At 43.8% G+C, this 18932-nt stretch overlaps 1 protein-coding gene across 3 annotated transcripts in view; it reads right to left on the bottom strand.

The window, feature by feature from the left end:
* LOC115024540 (zinc finger MIZ domain-containing protein 1-like) overlaps positions 1–18932 on the bottom strand; it is a 105823-nt gene that overhangs the window by 25444 nt on the left and 61447 nt on the right. For all 3 annotated transcript variants that reach the window (XM_029456223.1, XM_029456222.1, XM_029456224.1), the window contains 3 exons: positions 14350–14468; positions 7343–7456; positions 3456–3561 (listed from right to left, as the gene is read on the bottom strand). In XM_029456223.1, coding sequence (XP_029312083.1) covers positions 3456–3561; positions 7343–7456; positions 14350–14418 — 289 coding nt within the window. In that variant the 5' untranslated portion in view covers positions 14419–14468. The remainder of the gene's footprint in view (positions 1–3455; positions 3562–7342; positions 7457–14349; positions 14469–18932) is intronic.

The following is an 18932-nucleotide window of genomic DNA, read 5'->3' as shown; positions in this document are numbered from 1 at the left end:
GTGTTTTGTGCTTTCTATTAAATCACTTATTCAATGTAATGTAATGTAATTCTACTCCTACTCTGCACATACAGCACCTGTGGCATGTCTGAATATTTTAAAGCCCTCTTGAGACAACTTTGAGATGTTACACATATCGACTCAGCTGACTTCACATTGCTTTTTTTAGATTTCTATAGTATGAAGCATCCCTCCTAGCCTCACGGTAAAAACTCCCACAAACTTCAAACCAACCAAACAAGATGAAATGAAGGATAAAATCTCTGTTGCTGTTTTTTTTTTCTTTGCCATCATGCTGACACCGTTAACTACAACCCACCGTGTCTTTTGATCAAACTTGAAAACAGCCTTGCATGTGTAAAACGAGCGTAGAGACAAACCAGCCTGACAGAGCGAGAGCTGAAGCCCAACTAATTATCTGCTGAATAGCTGCTTTACCAGGCGTTTGTTACACGAGAGAAAGAACCGAAAAACTTTCGCCTGGTCCCCCTCTCTTATAAGTTGGTGCCTCCTTTCATTCTTTAGAGCTGAGGAATTCCAAGAGCTCGCTGAGGCGAAAACGATTGGGAATGTGCCACTCTGACCCTCTTGGAGGAAAAACCGTGATTAGGCGTTTTGTCGACGCTCCCGAACCAGACTGAACCATACTGCAGGAGGGGTGTGACACTGATGAAATATGTCTTTATAGGGCTTGTAATGTACCCTGCGATGGAGAGAGAGAGAGAGAGAGAGAGACGAGGGAGAGACGAGGCCCCGATGAGTTTATCCACACCGAACAAGTGATCTCTGGGCTCTGAAGTCGCCACGGCTCCATGTGCGTGACTTTGCCCTGCGGTAAGACAGTCCAAGTAATCACAGATTAATAGAGCAGGCTAATCTCATTCACAAAGAGGTCACTACTAGCAGACAGACGCCCATCCCCCAGCTCAGCCCGAGCATTGTGGGCCGCTTGCGAGAAGGCAAAAGGACTACAACTGAGTACATCTATTAAAGAGCACAGATATCACTAAATCACACTGTGTGTCGAGTCAACATCTAAACTGCTCACTTCGATAAAAGGTGATAATGAAGTTTTCCTCAGGCGAGGAGAAACATATTGCTGGTGTCATTAGGATCAAGGTCTATTTTTGCCCTTCTAAGCTTTTTTTTTTTTCTACAAAGAAATGAACAAACTAATGTCTTAAACTATTTTCATTCAGCATTTCATGATGAATACATTTGTCAAAGCTACAACCTGTTTCAGCTGTAAGTTGACTGTGAACATTGATTTCCTACTGCTGAAATCAGCCCTGCCCTCCCTTCAGCTCAATTTCCCCCTCAATTTTCTCCCATGTTCAGGAAAGGAATTTGGATGACATAACAGAAATGTAATAGCTCGGCTGCGCCGCGGTCAGAGCCAAGACAAGTTAGGCCTGGTTAAAATGGGACACCAAATCTGATTTACTTATTAGCGCTCAGCCATTGACCTGATGTCCTCTGTGGCAGACAGCCTCGCTCGTAACTACCAGAGATCTTGCCCCCTCCCCGCCCACTTAGAACGTAGATTTTCAGAGCAGATTACAAGATGCACGATGTAACAGAGCAGGCCAGTGGATACGAGAGTAAAGATTTGACTTTAAATGCTCCCTGGACACTTTTTTCTACTTTTTCCTTTTGAGAAAACTCCCCGGCTTTGGGCTACACAAGCCTCTTTGTTAGCAGAGATAAAGAACAAACATAAGGTGGAGCAGTTTCAAGCCGGCTGTATCCAGAACAATAAAAAAAAAAAGCCTGTTATGCAACAAATGGCAGATTTGGCGTATTGATGACTGAGCTGAGAATATGAATATAAAAAAAAAAAAAACTTGGATCACATCCAGGAAAAGATTTGGCCAAATTAATTATCAATAAAAGAACATCACGCACAGGACGCTGTATTTCATCTGGTGTCCTTTCTACACACACTTCCTCTAGCTTCTCAGAGTTGCTCCTCAGCCACGGCACCAACTCATCTGTCTCTGGTTTTAGATGGCTGACCTGCAGCCGCCATCCTGGCCACATCATGTGACTCACTCCCTCCCCCCGTCACTGGGCAACGGCCCTGCAGGATATTGGGGAGTGGGTCCTGCCCTGGGGCCCTGTGGGAGTGTTGTTTAAGAGCCGTCTCCCTTGGCTGCCAGAGAGGGCTTTCTCTCCGCCTTAACAACCTCCTCGACTGGGGCCTCCACTCTAAAGAGCTTCTGGGAGCTTTGCAGGAGAATATCTCCTCAGTGGCTTCTATTGACTCTCTTTCTACAAGCCTCTCAAAAATATTCATGCATATACAGGTACATAATTGTCCATGAAATGCACTCTGGGATGCTGCCTAGACTGGAGTACTCGCCAGTTTCCAAATGACTACTGTTGCAGGAAATTATTCAGACAGAGAATCAATTGGCAATCTTATCTAAGCCCATAAAGTAGGGCCTGAGATTTGATTTAGCATTAAGTAGAATTAGAACATTTGGCAGTATAAGTTAATTGCAGGCAGAGAATGACTCCCCTCTCATGGCCCGACATAAGAGTGACAATGCATGATTTGAAGCGTCATATTACCACATTTAAAAGCATGGATGCCGTAAATCAGAAAAGGCAAACACAAGTGAAAATTCAAACATTATGTGGCTCTGACTTTCATGTCCTGGAAAACTAAAGACGGCTCAGCGGAGAGGCCGAGCACACAGAAGCAACTGCACAACCCCGCTTTCCTCATAACCCAAGACAGGTGGAAACCACAAATCAAAAACTGTAAAGGAGCACAAAATATTCCTGTTATCTTCCGAGCTGCTGACAGCCGATACGTCTTCATTCCCGTCGTGTTTCAGCATGATTTTTCGCCAGCTTGATAACAACATTTAACAGTATACATCTGTCCCAATAATCCATCACTGTAGCAAGATGACAGTGCTGTTTGAAAACAGGAACTCATCGTCACTGATAAAGTCGTTTTTTGTCGCATGTGACAAATTCAGTATTCTGCTGCACGCACTTTGTCTTAAAATTCAAGAGAAGAAACCAAATTGTGCTGTAGTTCATGTTGTGAACACGTTTGGAAGTGAGATGCAACATGAAGAAGTCAACGTTTAAGCAGACATAGGACGGCAAAGGAAGAGGTGTTTTGTATTACTATTGTTGTTGAAAACAAAAGAAAAAGATGGTTGGACTATTTATCATGCAGAGAGCTTTAAACATCACCATTTGTCTCTTTTAATCTTTGCATATTCCAATAATTAACTTAAAGACCATTTAGTATACTTGAAATGCCGTCCAACGCAGTTAGGTGTACAGTGCTTTCCTGGAGTATCAGGATCTTAAACTAGTAGCGATGGGTGTGTATCATGAAATGCTGCCAAGAATGCAGGCAGGAACTTTGCGCTCAAAACAGGCCAGCATGGCCAGATGGCCTGAGACGGCGGTTGAGAAAACTCTGTTCTTACCTGCTGATTTTGGAGTGAACTTGTCCCTGTTGGCAGCGCAGACGGCCAGGAGCCGGTAGCCCAGGTCCAAGTCGTAGCCCTGCTGTGCTGCTACGCGGCTGACCACCTGAACACAACAACAGCATGCGGCACTCAGTCAGGACAAAGTCAAATATTCTATTCTGTAATGTTGTGTGCTTCATTCCTACTGAAGAAATAATGAAATTACACAGGGAGTTTGAAAGGTAAAGTATCTTAAAGATAGATATGTTAATGTTTGGAAAACACTAGCACATGTATTACATTACATTACATTACAGTTCATTTAGCTGACGCTTTTGTCCAAAGCGACTTATAAGTGCAAACAATCATGAGGATACAACTCAGGACAGCAAGAATCTTGCAAATACATTAGCTTCAGGTGAAATCCTTTAAGTGCAGAACAATAGCTTCAAATAAGACAAACCAATGTAAGTGCAGCTTTCAGACTGCGACTGAAGGTGTGAAGACTTTCTGCTGACCTGATGTTAATAGGAGAGGTCGTTCCACCATTTTGGAGCCCGGATAGCAAACAGGCGGGTTTTATTTGAGGGGTATCTAGGTCCCACTCGATGTCTGACATCACATAAATATTATTTATTTTAGGTTTATTACTCAATTGGTATTTTTATCCTGCTATTCTATTCTGTCTTATTATATATTTATTCCTAGGAAGATGTTTAGAAGACCTGTAGAAAGTGCTCAGGAAGTGCTTACCTCTTTTGCGTTATTTATGCAAAATGATTTAATTACACATATTGACAGACCATTGTGGGATATATAGGCCTGATTGTATTTACTTGAATGCAAGTTTATTATTTTTTTAAAGATGTTAGAACATTCCTAGATCCGCACCAAAAGTTCACAACTTCTTCTAATCCCATGGCCGAATTTTTTAAAAACAAATTTATTTGAAATTGCGATAGTTTTTTGAGATATCCTGCCAACTAATACAAAAGACAAATAAACAGGAACGTGTATTCATAATCTCCTAGACAAAAGTCATAATATTGAAATGGGTCTCACATTCAGATTTTAAAGATACATCATTGCATCCACAGATTACTTTTAAAAATAAGTTTCATACAAACCCATCCTAGTAGAGCAACGCATCAAAAGGATTTAACATTTTGTCCTGATATTTTCCCAGATTCTGACTGTTATATAATAAATCTTGGCAGCATCAAAGATAAAGTTCAACTTAAAGGATAAAGTCACTGCAAGTTTATCAGTTCCATATGAGTCGATGGACAAAATGTGGCCTCTGGTGCCGCGATGCCCACTGAGAGGAAACATTAAGAGAAACATCAACATGCCACAGGAGGTGATGTAAATCACCCTTATGTGGCACATGTTGCTTTGATTTACAATTGCCATTATCAACTCAAAGAGACCCGCTAAACCTTTAGGACAAACTAAGGCCTGTGTGGACCAACGTGCCTCACTAGAGACGGATTCCTCTCCCTGCCTGGTTTTCAAAGCCGCGATCTGAAGTTCAAGCCCTGAGGTAGCACAGCTGAACACTGCTCCCTGCACCATGTCATTATCTCCTGTAAGTATAGTCTTGACGTGACACCAAAACAGAGTATGTATATCTGGCCTTTATTTATAGGAATCCCCCATTAAGAAGAAGATATACGAGTATAGGCTGTCTAATTAGAATCTAAACTTGTGAGGGACGTTTTGCTAAATGGTAATTCTAGTGTAAGAAGTTACAATAAGTAGTTCTAATTTCAGGACTTAAATTGTACACAGTCAGTGGAGTTGTGGTGGTGGATTGTCCTCCATACAGAAGTCACACAAACGTTATATGTTATACTCTTTGAAACTCTGGGTACAGCAAATTATTAATTCTTCATACCTTACAATGAATTTGGTAATAAATGTAAAAATTGCAAAAATGGCAATTCTACCTCCTGTTGAAAAAATGTAAAGAAGCAGAAAAATGTCTATTATATTGAACTGATGACAAAGATGACAAATAATTTAGTCCTAAATTAAAACCAGCCACCTCTCTGACATCACCAAATGCCTACGTTCAGGCAGCAGTGAGATACAAAACATGCAGGCAACAGGGTGAAGTGTTTACCATTACAGCCTGAGACTGTGTAACATCAGATTCTCTTTGCTCTTTCGCTGTTTGGTTCACGCTCAGGTCTATACAACTCATAAACTAAAAGGAAAAGCCTTGAGATATTCACGGCAGGAAACAAATTGAATCGGCGAAATGGAGGAAAAGGCACCTGCTGCTGCACATTAAAGCAGTAACACAAACAATCACTTGAATGGAAGGATGTGTCAGAGTGGTTTCACTGTGGTGCTCAAGTACAAATCTCTCGAGTTCCTTGGCTTGCTGTAGCCACGCTCGCTCGAAGGGTTTACAAATTGCACCCAATAGGAGTTGTATGTATCTCTTATCAAATGCTGGAGGCGGTATGGAAATGAGCATGTTAAAGCACAGAATGGCCCAAGGTGACAGGTGAGTGACACATCCGCAGTCCATCCATTGTTCTACCTGACTATCTGTTCCATCTCAGGACAGACATCTCTTCATTTTGTAACTCCCATGTCTGCATTGACACAGAATACATCAGAAGAGGTTTTTATAGAAGAAATACCGAAAATCAATGAAATAAATCTATCAAATACTCACCCCCTAGTAGGTTTTTAACAATTTGTAGTTTGCTTATTTGTGGCAAACGGCAGCTAAAGTCAGCTTGGATACAAAAACAGTTACAATGGATTCCAATGGTGACTGAGAGCCATGGCAAAAACAAAACCAAACCAGAAAAAAGCACCATCACCCATAGAAACTTCTTAAGACTGCCTACCCATAAGCCCGGCATGTTCCAGACACTTATGTATTTGCAAAAATATAGAGAACCGAACAGCCGTTTGTTGTTGGCCCAGTTAGCCGTTTGTAATTCGTGACCAATTTAAGCTAACGCTAGTTGCACAAAACAGCTAACCACATTAGCAATATCTGCTGTAAGCTGTGTATTTAGGCATAGTTTGGTTGATAAAACACAGATCTGTTGTCCCTCTGAAGGTTCAATAAGTTTCAAATACTATTCTGACAAAAACATATCAAAGTATGGCTAAATGGACAGCTTCCATTTGTCGCTGCTACAGTTAGCTTTTTGTCTTTGCTGCACGTAACTACATTGGTTATGGCTAGCGACAAACAGAAGCTGTGTATTTAGCCATGTTTTCTCAGAAAAATAGGAGTTGAACAGCAGAGTACTGAGTTAAGAAATGTTTTGAGAAGTTTATATGCTCATTTTTTTCACCATGAAACTTCACTGTCATTGGAATCCATTGTACGTGCTGTAGATCCAAGCTGCTGTCCTGCACAAAGGAGCAAGCTGCAAACTTCCCAGAGCCACCTTTTCAGCCCTACTGAAGAAATAATGAAATTACACAGAATGAAATTGCATTTTGGCCAAAATCATTCTTTGTTTACAGTATATGTCTCAAAACAGTCAAGTCTTTTTTTTTCTCCAAATGCCATGGGATACTAATTATTCAATTAATCAGAAGCCCCTAAGCATTTAAGGAAGGGAATTAAGGGTGTTGTAACTGTATTTCCCTATAAGCACTGATTGCTTTGTGGTTTGAGGACGCTATTGCTCTCCTTTTTGTGTTCCAGTGTGCCGATTTCAAACTGTAACTGAACGGGGACTGAATGTCAGTAGTTTCTAAAGAACTATTTATTTTCCAGTGACCTCAGTGTAGATCAAGCAGCTAAACATTAGTTCCGTCCGACCCGGAGGGAAAGAGCCAATGCAGCATTAATTTTAGCGGGCTTTTCATTGTCCTTGAACCTTCGAGTATGAGACTGAAGAGGAGGGTCATGACTGGAGACTTACCGTTAGGCATCCCATCAGGCTTTGCTCGAAGGGGCGCTGGAAGGCTCGGGGGTCACCACACCAGTCCAGCAACTCGGTCGCTGCTGTTTGGAAATTTGCTGGATTTTGTAAGTGCTGGAGAGGAAAAAATAGAGAGTTTGGGAATATATTAGAGTCCAAGAACATTTAAAGGACACAAAATAGAGATCATATCTATATTAAGTTATCCATTTCATCGGTGGATAATACGGATCAGTATAACAAGACAGGATGAGAAGGCACTGCATACATACTGCTTTAATGAAAGTTGTGATATGGCAATTTATTCATTATAGGTATTAAACACTAGTCCTAATATGGCATAAATTACCATTTAAATTATTAAATGCATTTGCTCACCTCCAATTCCCTTTAATAATTAATACTTTAAAAAGTCGACTGACTAACTGACTTCGATATTTACATCAAAAGGATGTAGATCCAAAATAAACACACGTGAAAGATTGCTGCCTCCCTGAATCCTGGATAACAGACTGAAAATTGACGGATGGATTGTAAGAGAGAAAATGACTCGTCACCAAAACAAGGTCCACACTAATAACATGTTGAATAATTAAAAGCACTCAGAGTGGCTTAAAAAAAAAAGACAGCATTTTTACGACCAAAATTTCGAAAGTTGATCTAATTACACTTTAGAGTACTTTTGTGGTAGGTTTAAAGTATTAATGCCTAAGGCTGAAGGGGTATGTCCCCATTAGACTCATGCCTCCACTTCACTCTCCCCAGGTTTCTGTAGCAATGCCTCGCCAATGAATGCAATAAATCTCCCTGTACGGCTGCATGAATAGCTGAGGAAGCGCTTATTTCACCAGCAGGCCCTGAGCTGTGCTGTGACTTTATCTGACAACAGGCTACTTGACCTACAGGTACCCCTTTATGGCATTCAATCCCCAACTGGTGCCAGCAACCCACTCACTAACCCTGTTGCACTGCCTTGCTGTATAGCAGCAAAATAAACTGAAAAATGGACCTCTCTGGGTCACCACATCGGACTCACAGTTTGTAATTTCTTCTATAAAAGCTTCCAAACCTTAATATGAATCACTTTATACATAGAAGAGCAGAAACACCACCTCCACTCTGCAGTAATCTTTCGCCTTTGGAGAGATAATATGCACAAGCTTTTGCAGTACACTTGTATAAACCAGGAACAAATGGAATCCCACTCCATGGCATCAAAAGGTAAATAGAGGGGTTTGTCAGCTTAAAGTGAATGGCTGCCTTCTTAACAAGTCTTTGATACGAGAAGACGAAGGGAGAGTAGCACAGTCACTACCTCGCAGTGCTTTTTTCTTGTTTTCTCTTTAGGGGGCAGCAGAGGTCAGGATTTGATAAGGCAGCTTTCATATCAATTTAACAAAGCCAGCATTTGACAAGGGCCGGATGAATCCATTCTTGTTTATTTTATGTTTTGTCCAAGACCGTTCCCCACTCGCCCTTCATGTCTTTGTTTTGGGAGCCTGGGACAAAGACGTGGTTGTTTGCTGAGCATGTAAATTCTACTAGTGGATAAAGTCTCCTGGAGACACACACACACACACACACATCCACAGATGCTAAATTTAGATGAGTCTGGAAGCTAGACAGCACACGCAATCAGCGCACCAAGGATGGAAAGGGGGAGGAGGGAGAATATGTAGAGGGGAAGGGGGAAAAAAACGCACACCACCAACACTTGGGCTTGAATTGATTACTGTTCTTTGCACTCAGAACAATTGGTCCCACCAGTGTGGCTGTCACATGGAGAGCTTGGCACTGCCACGCCACAGATGTTCCCCCTACTCCGGCCAAAACCCACCAATCAAACCTAAACTAGTGGCCAAGAGACCCCTCACTCCCCCTCTGTCCTCGTCCCCTGGGTGAGAGTTATCCTCCAACATTTACACTCCAGTAAAAGCTCGGCTCAGTTCGAGGGAAACAAAGACTCGCAGCGTCCTGAGAAAACAGCTTTCTTCAGATACAATCATCCTCTGTAGTCACGTCTGGAAACGACTTGATCTGCACATCTGCAGCTAAACTGAATGTGACAGCGCACGTGAACTGGCAAAGACTCCCTTCCCTTTTAAAATCACAGCTTTTGGTTACGCTGCTGTTGTTATGCAGCGCCGCCCCAGAGCACTGAAAACATATTAATGGAGACAATTAACCCTGGAAAGAACACAGTGGCAGACACAAACAGCTGCATAGGCAGAGCAGAGGCAATACAGAGGCAGTACAGAGGCAGGGCAGAGGCAGGGCAGAGGCAGGACAGAGGCAGTGCAGAGGCAGGACAGAGGCAGGACAGAGGCAGTGCAGAGGCAGGACAGAGGCAGTGCAGAGGCAGGACAGAGGCAGGACAGAGGCAGTGCAGAGGCAGTACAGAGGCAGGGCAGAGGCAGTGCAGAGGCAGTGCAGAGGCAGTACAGAGGCAGGGCAGAGGCAGTGCAGAGGCAGAGCAGAGGCAGTACAGAGCCAGAGCAGAGGCAGTACAGAGGCAGTACAGAGCCAGAGCAGAGGCAGAGCAGAGGCAGTACATAGCCAGAGCAGAGGCAGTACTAAGGCAGTGCAGAGACAGTACAGAGGCAGTGCAGAGACAGTACAGAGACAGTGCAGAGGCAGTACAGAGGCAGTACAGAGGCAGTACAGAGCCAGAGCAGAGGCAGAGCAGAGGCAGTACAGAGGCAGTGCAGAGACAGTACAGAGGCAGTGCAGAGACAGTACAGAGACAGTGCAGAGGCAGTACAGAGGCAGGACAGAGGCAGTGCAGAGGCAGTGCAGAGCCAGAGCAGAGGCAGTACAGAGGCAGTGCAGAGGCAGAGCAGAGGCAGCACAGAGCCAGAGCAGAGGCAGTACAGAGGCAGTACTAAGGCAGTGCAGAGACAGTACAGAGGCAGTGCAGAGACAGTACAGAGACAGTGCAGAGGCAGTACAGAGGCAGGACCGAGGCAGTGCAGAGGCAGTGCAGAGCCAGAGCAGAGGCAGTACAGAGGCAGTGCAGAGGCAGAGCAGAGGCAGCACAGAGGCAGTACTAAGGCAGTGCAGAGACAGTACAGAGGCAGGACAGAGGCAGTGCAGAGGCAGTGCAGAGCCAGAGCAGAGGCAGTACAGAGGCAGTGCAGAGGCAGAGCAGAGGCAGTACAGAGGCAGTACTAAGGCAGTGCAGAGACAGTACAGAGGCAGTGCAGAGACAGTACAGAGACAGTGCAGAGGCAGTACAGAGGCAGTACAGAGACAGTACAGAGACAGTACAGAGGCAGTGCAGAGACAGTACAGAGACAGTACAGAGACAGTACAGAGGCAGTACAGAGACAGTACAGAAACAGTACAGAGGCAGTACAGAGACAGTACAGAAACAGTACAGAGACAGTACAGAGACAGTACAGAGGCAGTACAGAGGCAGTGCAGAGACAGAGCAGAGGCAGTACAGAGGCAGTGCAGAGACAGTACAGAGACAGTACAGAGGCAGTACAGAGACAGTACAGAGGCAGTACAGAGACAGAGCAGAGGCAGTACAGAGGCAGTGCAGAGAGGGTTGTTTTCCAGTTTTTCTTGAAATATTGACGCTTACTGTTTGAGGAAGTGCTCCTGCAGCGAGAGGAGAGTTCATAGTTTCCGCCAAACCCCTGTACGAACCACTGAGTGGAGAGTCTGACAGCAAGCTGGCTTCCGCACAGCGAGAGGAAAAATACTGTCTCTGAAATAGATACCGGCAGTATCACGGAGCCCATCTTCCCCAAAGTGTTCACAACGATGCAATTCTAGGACGCCAGAGGAAAACAAACTGCCACTGAGAAACTGTGTGTTTGCCCGATGAAATCAGATAACTGTTACCGTGTATCTTTATCTGTATCTAAACATCCTCATCTTTTTGGAGGTTAAACAAGCAAATGTATTTATTTTTTGCTGTTAAAAGTTATATATAGGCTTATGTTCCTTTAAAGTATTTAGCACCACCTGTACACATCATAAGGAAACAAACACTATCGGTGTTGTTTACCTTTTCCATATATCAACGTGAAAAGTGTTAGAGATGCAACTAATATTTCAGTAGTGATTTATCAGCTGATTTTCTTTTTGATTAATCACATTCACAATTTCCTGTCTTGTTATTAATCCAAATGCTTCATGTAGAAGTGAGAAGTAACATACTTTCCTAATACATAAAAAAGTCAAACAAGACATCTGATGCATTTTGAAAATACATTTTAATTATCAAAATGAATGCATTGGGATGAAAGATAACAATGTTTTTATAGTTTATGAACAGTTTGTTTATAAGTCACATTATTGCTGTTTCACAACAGGAAGGTAATTTAAAAATTACCACCATAATGATTTCTGATTTAACTTTCAACCTATGATTCAATCAGGCTGACAGATTCCAATTTCCTTCCACTTTATCATCACGCTCGGCAGTAATTTATCATTTGAGCAACAAAATCAATTTGTTCCCCTGTCCGCTGCTCTGGCTGGGAGTATTCAGACAGACATGTCACATCTTCGCAGAAAACAACAACACAATGGAGGAGGCTTCATTTATATTCCCGCTCCACGTCCGTATTGCCATCGAGATGCCAAATTTCGGCATGTGCACACTTTCAATTAAAGCAAACAGCTGGATTGGTTTACAATATTTCCTTAATTATTTTAATGGCTTGGATATTGGACAATGGGGAGCAGGGGGAGAAGATAGTGAGTTAATTGTTCTGATCTCCCCTGATGATCATCTTTGTGTGCGGGGAGGAGAATAGACGGCCGGCTGAATGGGCTCACTGCTAGTCTAATTGGCAGGACATAAATGGTATTTATTATGCGGGCCTTCCAAACCCTGATTGTCTGCGGCACAAAGCTGCCTCTATTAGCAGGGTGCTGGCTCTTACTGGTTGGTTTGAAATGACCCGGCGCTTAACCATTTATTAGACGGACTGGAGGCCTCCTTGTATGCAATGGATCTCTCTAATTGGCATGTTTACCCATGTGCTGCTTCCCCAGTCGCTAACATTAGTATGTGTTTGTTTAAAATTTTGCCTTGCAGGGGTTAACACATTTAACCCCTGCAACATTTGAATTGTTTACACTTTTGTGTTAAGACAGATGCAAATCCCTTTTCCTGTTCTGTTAACTTCCCTTACAGAATAATGCATTAGCTATTAGCAATACAGGGCATTCATAGAATCCAATTTCACCTCCCATACAACTAAAGAAGGAGGGGACATTGAATATTTAATATCCTGCTGTGAAGAAGGTAACCAGACTGCATAGACAGAGTGTGTGCCTCCCTCTACCTTATTACTTAAGTACATCAAAGCTTGGCTCTACACTTAGGGGCTTCCCTCTGTTTGCTCCCTAAACACTCGCCCCGTCTTGCTATCTGCCTCACCTTGTCTCTTTCTCAGTAATAGCCGGGAACTCCCTGCCGAGGGTAAAACAATTTGCCACGTCCACACTTGTGTTTAAGTGCAAGCCCCATACATTGTCCCAAAGGCACTCTGATGTACTTTTGAGGAGGTGGACCTCAGCACAGAGCCCAGGAAAAAAAACGGGACATCAGTTAAGAAAAAAGATCAAAGGTATAGAGCCCTGTAGCCCGGGGTTACGCAAGTATGTCTGTTTCATTCTGCCAGAGATTCATCCCGCAGTAAACGGTGGGGAGAGGAGAACAAAAGGACTTGCTGGGAGTCAGCGGCGGAGGAGGGAGAAAGGCAGGGTGATGATGGGGGAGGGAGGGAAGCCTCCGCTCTTTGACCCCAGTCAGTAACCTGAGTCACCCCACAGTCCTGATAGTGAGATCGAACAGATAAGTCACTTTACTGTGGCCAAACAGTAAAGACTTCTGGCCATGACTGCGAGTGTGTGTACTTGTGTGTACAGGCACAAACTTATTAAAGGAAACCCAGAGTGTTCACACTTTTCTACTAGCCAAACATATAGAGAAATAAACGTATATCTGCAATGTCAACTTGTAACAAAGAAAAGATGTCATTGTTAGCTTCATAGCCTTTTTTCTTTTTTAGGTGACACAGTTTAAAAAGGCATCAGCTTGAAGGGTTGTTATTTTTTCTCAACCCACTGAAGATCATTTAACACTAATGCTGACCAAAACTGCATTCATACGCATTCGAATTGCCTGTGGTTGTTAACGTCACACATGTAGCAAAGACGTATTATCCAATGCACCGCCATGGCACTGCACTTACACCGTCTCCATCAAGCATCAACCTGCAGCCCCTGATTCTACATTCTCCTTGAGGGGAAGTTATTACCGTCACTTCCCTGCTGTGCCGAGCTTCCTTGTGGGAAATGACGAGGTCAGTCTTGATGCCAAATATCAACGCTGTTCATGAGCTAAGTTTACACAACAATAAGTCCCGCGGCTGTCTGAAATGAATTAAAAGTAGCAATACGACAGTGTATTTTGACACAGTTTACTACCGTGCAAAAAGAAAGTGCTACAATTAAGTATTGTACATGTCTGACATGAGTCTGACTATTGCATTATACTCACATCAATGTCATATTGTCACTGTTTTGAGTTCCGGCTCACAGACCATATGGAAGATGGAGGATTCTTTAACAAATGCTCTTGTTAAAATCTCTTTAAAATGTAAAAGGAGCAATGTGCTAGTATTTATATGTTGACGTGTGCTTGTAGATTTGTCTTTATAATTGCTTTAAAGACTTTGTAATGGTGTAAATGAATGTTTTTAGTTTCTGGTGATTGTTGCCTGTGTACCTGCCCAAGGGACTGCAGATGGAAATGAGCTAAGATGTTTTGTTTTTTTATTTCATGTTCATGTAATAAAGACTAATAATAAGAATCCCTCTGAAGTAAAACGTTTCCCAAAATGAAAATGCACCTCAAGATTTCCCTTTTAAATTGATTTAAATGCACTTCCCACATGTATCCCATGTAATAAGTAGCATTTACTTTATGTGGTTTATGTGTCAAGTGCTCACATAGTGTAAATCAGCTGACACAACACTCTCACCTGTTTGATACACAGCAGACGGTCATTGGTCTGCTGTATGTGTCTGTCCATCGACGGAATCGAGTTCATGTTGATTGTCCCTCTTCGGCCTCTACCTGCCAGCCATTAAACTGGAGCGTCTGCAACAGAAACACAGACACGTGTTAAAGCTCGCCTCTTCCCAGGGAAGCTGCCAATCCCATCACCACCAGGATATTGCAGTTTAGTGTGTACATATATATGTGTGTGTGTGTGTGTGTGTGAGTGTGGGGCTGTGAACTGAGCAGGGAGATATTGATTTGGCAGATGACAAGCACCTCAGAGAGCCCAAAGGATGACATTCCTCTGAGCTCCTGTGACACCCTTAACAAGCCCTGGCAGTTGCCCTCGAATGCAGCCGTACACCTTCGGAGAGCACACACAGGATGGCTTAGAGAGTATGTCTGACCGTGGGGGGAAATGAACAGAGGTGGGAGGACACACACACATTTTGTAGAGCCTGCCTTTAGAAAACTGCATGAAACCCTTCCATCCTGGCCTGTGAGAACATTAACTTGGCATGTGGTTCTCTGTTTACATTACTTAGCCATTATGTAATCTTTGGTTAACAATTATCTGTACGCTGGGCCCAGACATGCTCTACATTTCATTTCTCCTTCCCCCCCTCCCACCACTCTCCAGCTACATAAGAGTTCCTCTAACAAAACCCCTTACAGCGCACTATTGATTTTGGAGCAGCAGCTTATGGAAAACCTCTTTCTCGCTCTCTTTTTTTTTTCCAGGGGAATCATTTTTCACGGGAGGCAAACAATGGGGCCTTGATCTGACATGGTACATAACATTATCACAAGTTAAAAAGTATTACAAGCTACATTAAAGGTTATCAATTCTGCCCCCGGGGGTCTGATTTAATGTTGCATTCAACATCAAATAAATATCACACTCAGGGTGTCGGCTATAACTCATAGTGACCTGCAGCTTCAAGTGGAGGGGTGAGTGAATTAACAAGCGCGTATATGGGTGGAGGCAGAGAGCGTATCCCGCCATCTTTACCTCTATCTTCACCTCCATCTTCTCCTCCCTTCACTCTTCCTTTATCTCATCCTGTCTCGGCCTTCTCGCTAGTGCAGGGACATCTCTTCCTGCGGCGCATCATCTCTCACTCAAACACTCCCCCCCCCCCCCATCACTCAAACCCCTCCCACCCTCACGCCATCTTTCTCCATTACCATCACACACTGAGAAATTTCACCGCACAAAGTACCGGTGAGATGAGGGAGAGAGAGAGGAAACGAGGGAGAGAGAGGCAGCATGCTGCACCATACTGATAATGCTCACTTAGAGGTCTCTAGCTGGATTTAACGGTAGGGCCAGTAATCTACTCCACTAGACAGCTAAAGAGCTTTTATGCTACCTATTGGAGCTGCTCATGCCTGTACTTGAGAGGAGAGAAGGGCACACTAGTGTATTCCTCTCCATAAATTAGAAAGCTCATAAAAAAAAAAAGAGCGAGACATCAGAGGAATTTTTTTCACTCCGACTATCTTTGCAGATGGAATGTTTGTTGACATTTTTGAAGTCTCACATATACAGACGTTTGAGACTCGAGAGGGGTCTGGGCTCAGGTCGGACACCTCGCCACTTGGCAGGATTTCTCGAGTCAACAAACCCAGAAGAAATATCCTGATTTCAAGAGAGCAAATCCATTAAATACATACATTCAAAAATGTGTGAACATCACCACTACTATCTCTTCTGTTTACAAACTCTTCTGTTCCCCCCCCCCAATATGTCACACAGGAGAAAAAGCATCACCCTCAGCGATACACTGACTTTATTTACATCCCTCTGGTGTTTGCTGCTATAACACTCCCCCTCAGTCCCCTCTCCGTGCCAGCTGATAGTGAGCTGATCCTTGGCGAGGGGTGGCCCTGGACCATCGTGCCCCTTAGCCACCAGCAGGTGTCTCCCTGGCCCTTCAAAGGCCTGGCTAGCGGCACAAAGAAGGCGGAGCAGTGTTGCTTTAAGCCTTTACAAGCTCTACAAATCCTCAGCTGCTGCTTCCTAACAGGGCCCACTCAGCCCGGCACTGCCTGTCTGACCTTGTGGTTATTGATGAGCGAGTCGACCTGCTCTCTCCGTCTCTCTCCCCTCATGCCCTTCCCTTCGCTCTGTCTACTCTTTTTTCTCTCCATGTCATCCCTCTTACCTCCAACAGTGAGTTAAAATGAGGGGAAAGAAAGAGGCCGGGCTGCCATTCAGCACCCCTGTTTCTTTCCTGTTAAACACACATTGTAATGCTACTTGTGACCTCCCCGCACTGTAAAGCCTGGCTCCACATATTCAAATGCATTTTCTTCCCAAGATAAAAAGTACGAGATGAGTAATTCAATGTTCAGATATTCACTTCTGTTAATCAAACACTATTCCTTTGTTGTTTCTTTAATGAGCTAAATTGAAGATTAAACTGCCGATACTGTGGAGATATAACAACAGATGCAATCATAAGCTTCCCCCATGTTTACTGTACATTTATATCTTACAGATGTTATCATTTATTATTTTCTCTGCGCCATTACCTAATGTGAACTTTTTATACAGCATGTTACCCCAGAAATCCTGCCGCACGCTTCTGAGTGTGCGAGGGGGGAAATCGGTGCAGAAACATGCGTTACTTGAGCTTAATTTACAAAATTGCACGGCAGGCGTTACACAACAAGTTGAGAGCTGCGGATTCCTGCACGACAAAAGACACATGGGGGGGGGGGGGGTGGAGGTGGATGGAGAGTGGGAGGGGAGGAGGGAGAGCCGCTTTCCTTCCCTATTCAAGGGGGAGCTCAAATATATGTATTGAGTGGGAGCTATAATAAAACGAAACGGGTGAGGAGATGCAGGCTGGGAACAAATATGAAAGGCAGTGGAGGATGGCGGCAAGGTGATGGAGCACCACCGGAGGATTGGATGAAATTATCTCTTTATAATCAGGGGGCTTCTGCATGGCTGCCTCCTCCATTGCCCAGTGACAGATGAGGCCTACCTCTTCAAATGGGCTTTTCACAGTGCTATCAGCCCACCTCTAGGGTAAAACAATGTTTTTCTTCCCCCCTGTACCACCACTTTAAAAGCTTTGTTTCCACACGGCACCCCGCAGAGGACAGGATTGTCTCCCGTCACGCAGGGTCCATGTTTGTCTCATTACGTGTTCATGTTACATAAGTGTACCTTGAAAAGGGGCTGCGGATTTAATTTGATGACAAAACTGTGCCACGGCGGGAACCGGAGGATGGTGACGCTAAATAATGTTGAACGAAGACACTAAAGCAGAACATTATCTCTAGTGAATAAGAGGGATTGCTTTTTTTGAACTGTCACAATCTAAACATTATTTCAGACACCCAAAACCCATCCCCGCATCTTCAAAGAGAGTTTGTAGCCTGTTAATGTAACGTAGACGAGTTGTGCGCCTCTGCTCTGCAGGATGAAAACAGTCTGAGGGGGGAGAACAGTAGACAATGATTAGCTTTATCCCACCATCACAGCAGAACAAATGGATCACGAACCCTCGCCGCTTTACACAGTCTCTCAGCTGAGCTGTCAAGGCGTAGGGAAGTAGTAAACAGATTTAATTTATTCATATAAATGGCTTGTGAACCAAAACAGTCAGGCTACTCTGGGGCCAGGCACAGTGCTGCTTAAAGGGTTGTTCCAGTTTATTACAACTTGGGTCTTATTTACGTAGTTTTGGCCATCGGTTATGATAATATTGTGCTCACCATAGTTTTTGCAATTGATCTGGGAACGTGGTGCTACAACAGAGTCCAACAGGACAGGTAAACTGGTGGCAAAATGACCCAAATTTAAATATCCCATTCAAACATGTTTTACATACATATAGTATAAAACACTTGAAATGATCGTTTGTGGATGATGTAGTTTTGCTGTGTGTTGTGATGTCACAAAATCATCTTCACAGAGAAACTTTCCTTCTTTGTCAGATAAATGTGAAAACAAAATTCCATCGTCAAACTCCGCACACCAAATATCCAGGTGAGGTAACACTAAGCTAAACACACTTTTGAGAGGAGTGTGACTTTAATAAACCAAACCTATGCTTTATGGGAGACACAGGTGCAGCGTTAGAATAAAGATACATTTCCTGCTTCAAGAGGGACTCGGCCGAAGTTTTGTACACACGTGCAGAGAGTCGGAGGGTGGCTGCACACACACACACACACACACACACACACACACACACACACACACACACACGCACACACACACACACACACACACACACACACACACACACACACACACACACGCACGCACACACACACAATTCTTCTCACCTTCCCTTGAGTGCTGGACTGGCATCATGATACCATCACAACACCCTCAGTCACTCCTAATGTGCTTAACAACAACACTACAGGCTGGGTGTTATACCTCCGCAAAACTGTGTGAAACACCCCCCTCAACCAACACACACACACACGGAAACACACACACCTCACTAATCGAAAGCTCAAAGTACTGCTGACACTATTAAAACGGTACAAGGTGGCCTAAGCGGAGAAATCAGCATCGCTCTCGCACCTCATGGG

This window comes from Cottoperca gobio, chromosome 19 (genome assembly GCF_900634415.1).
Source record: "Cottoperca gobio chromosome 19, fCotGob3.1, whole genome shotgun sequence".
Taxonomy (NCBI): Eukaryota; Metazoa; Chordata; class Actinopteri; order Perciformes; family Bovichtidae; genus Cottoperca; species Cottoperca gobio.
This window is presented reverse-complemented; position numbering and strand designations above follow the sequence as displayed.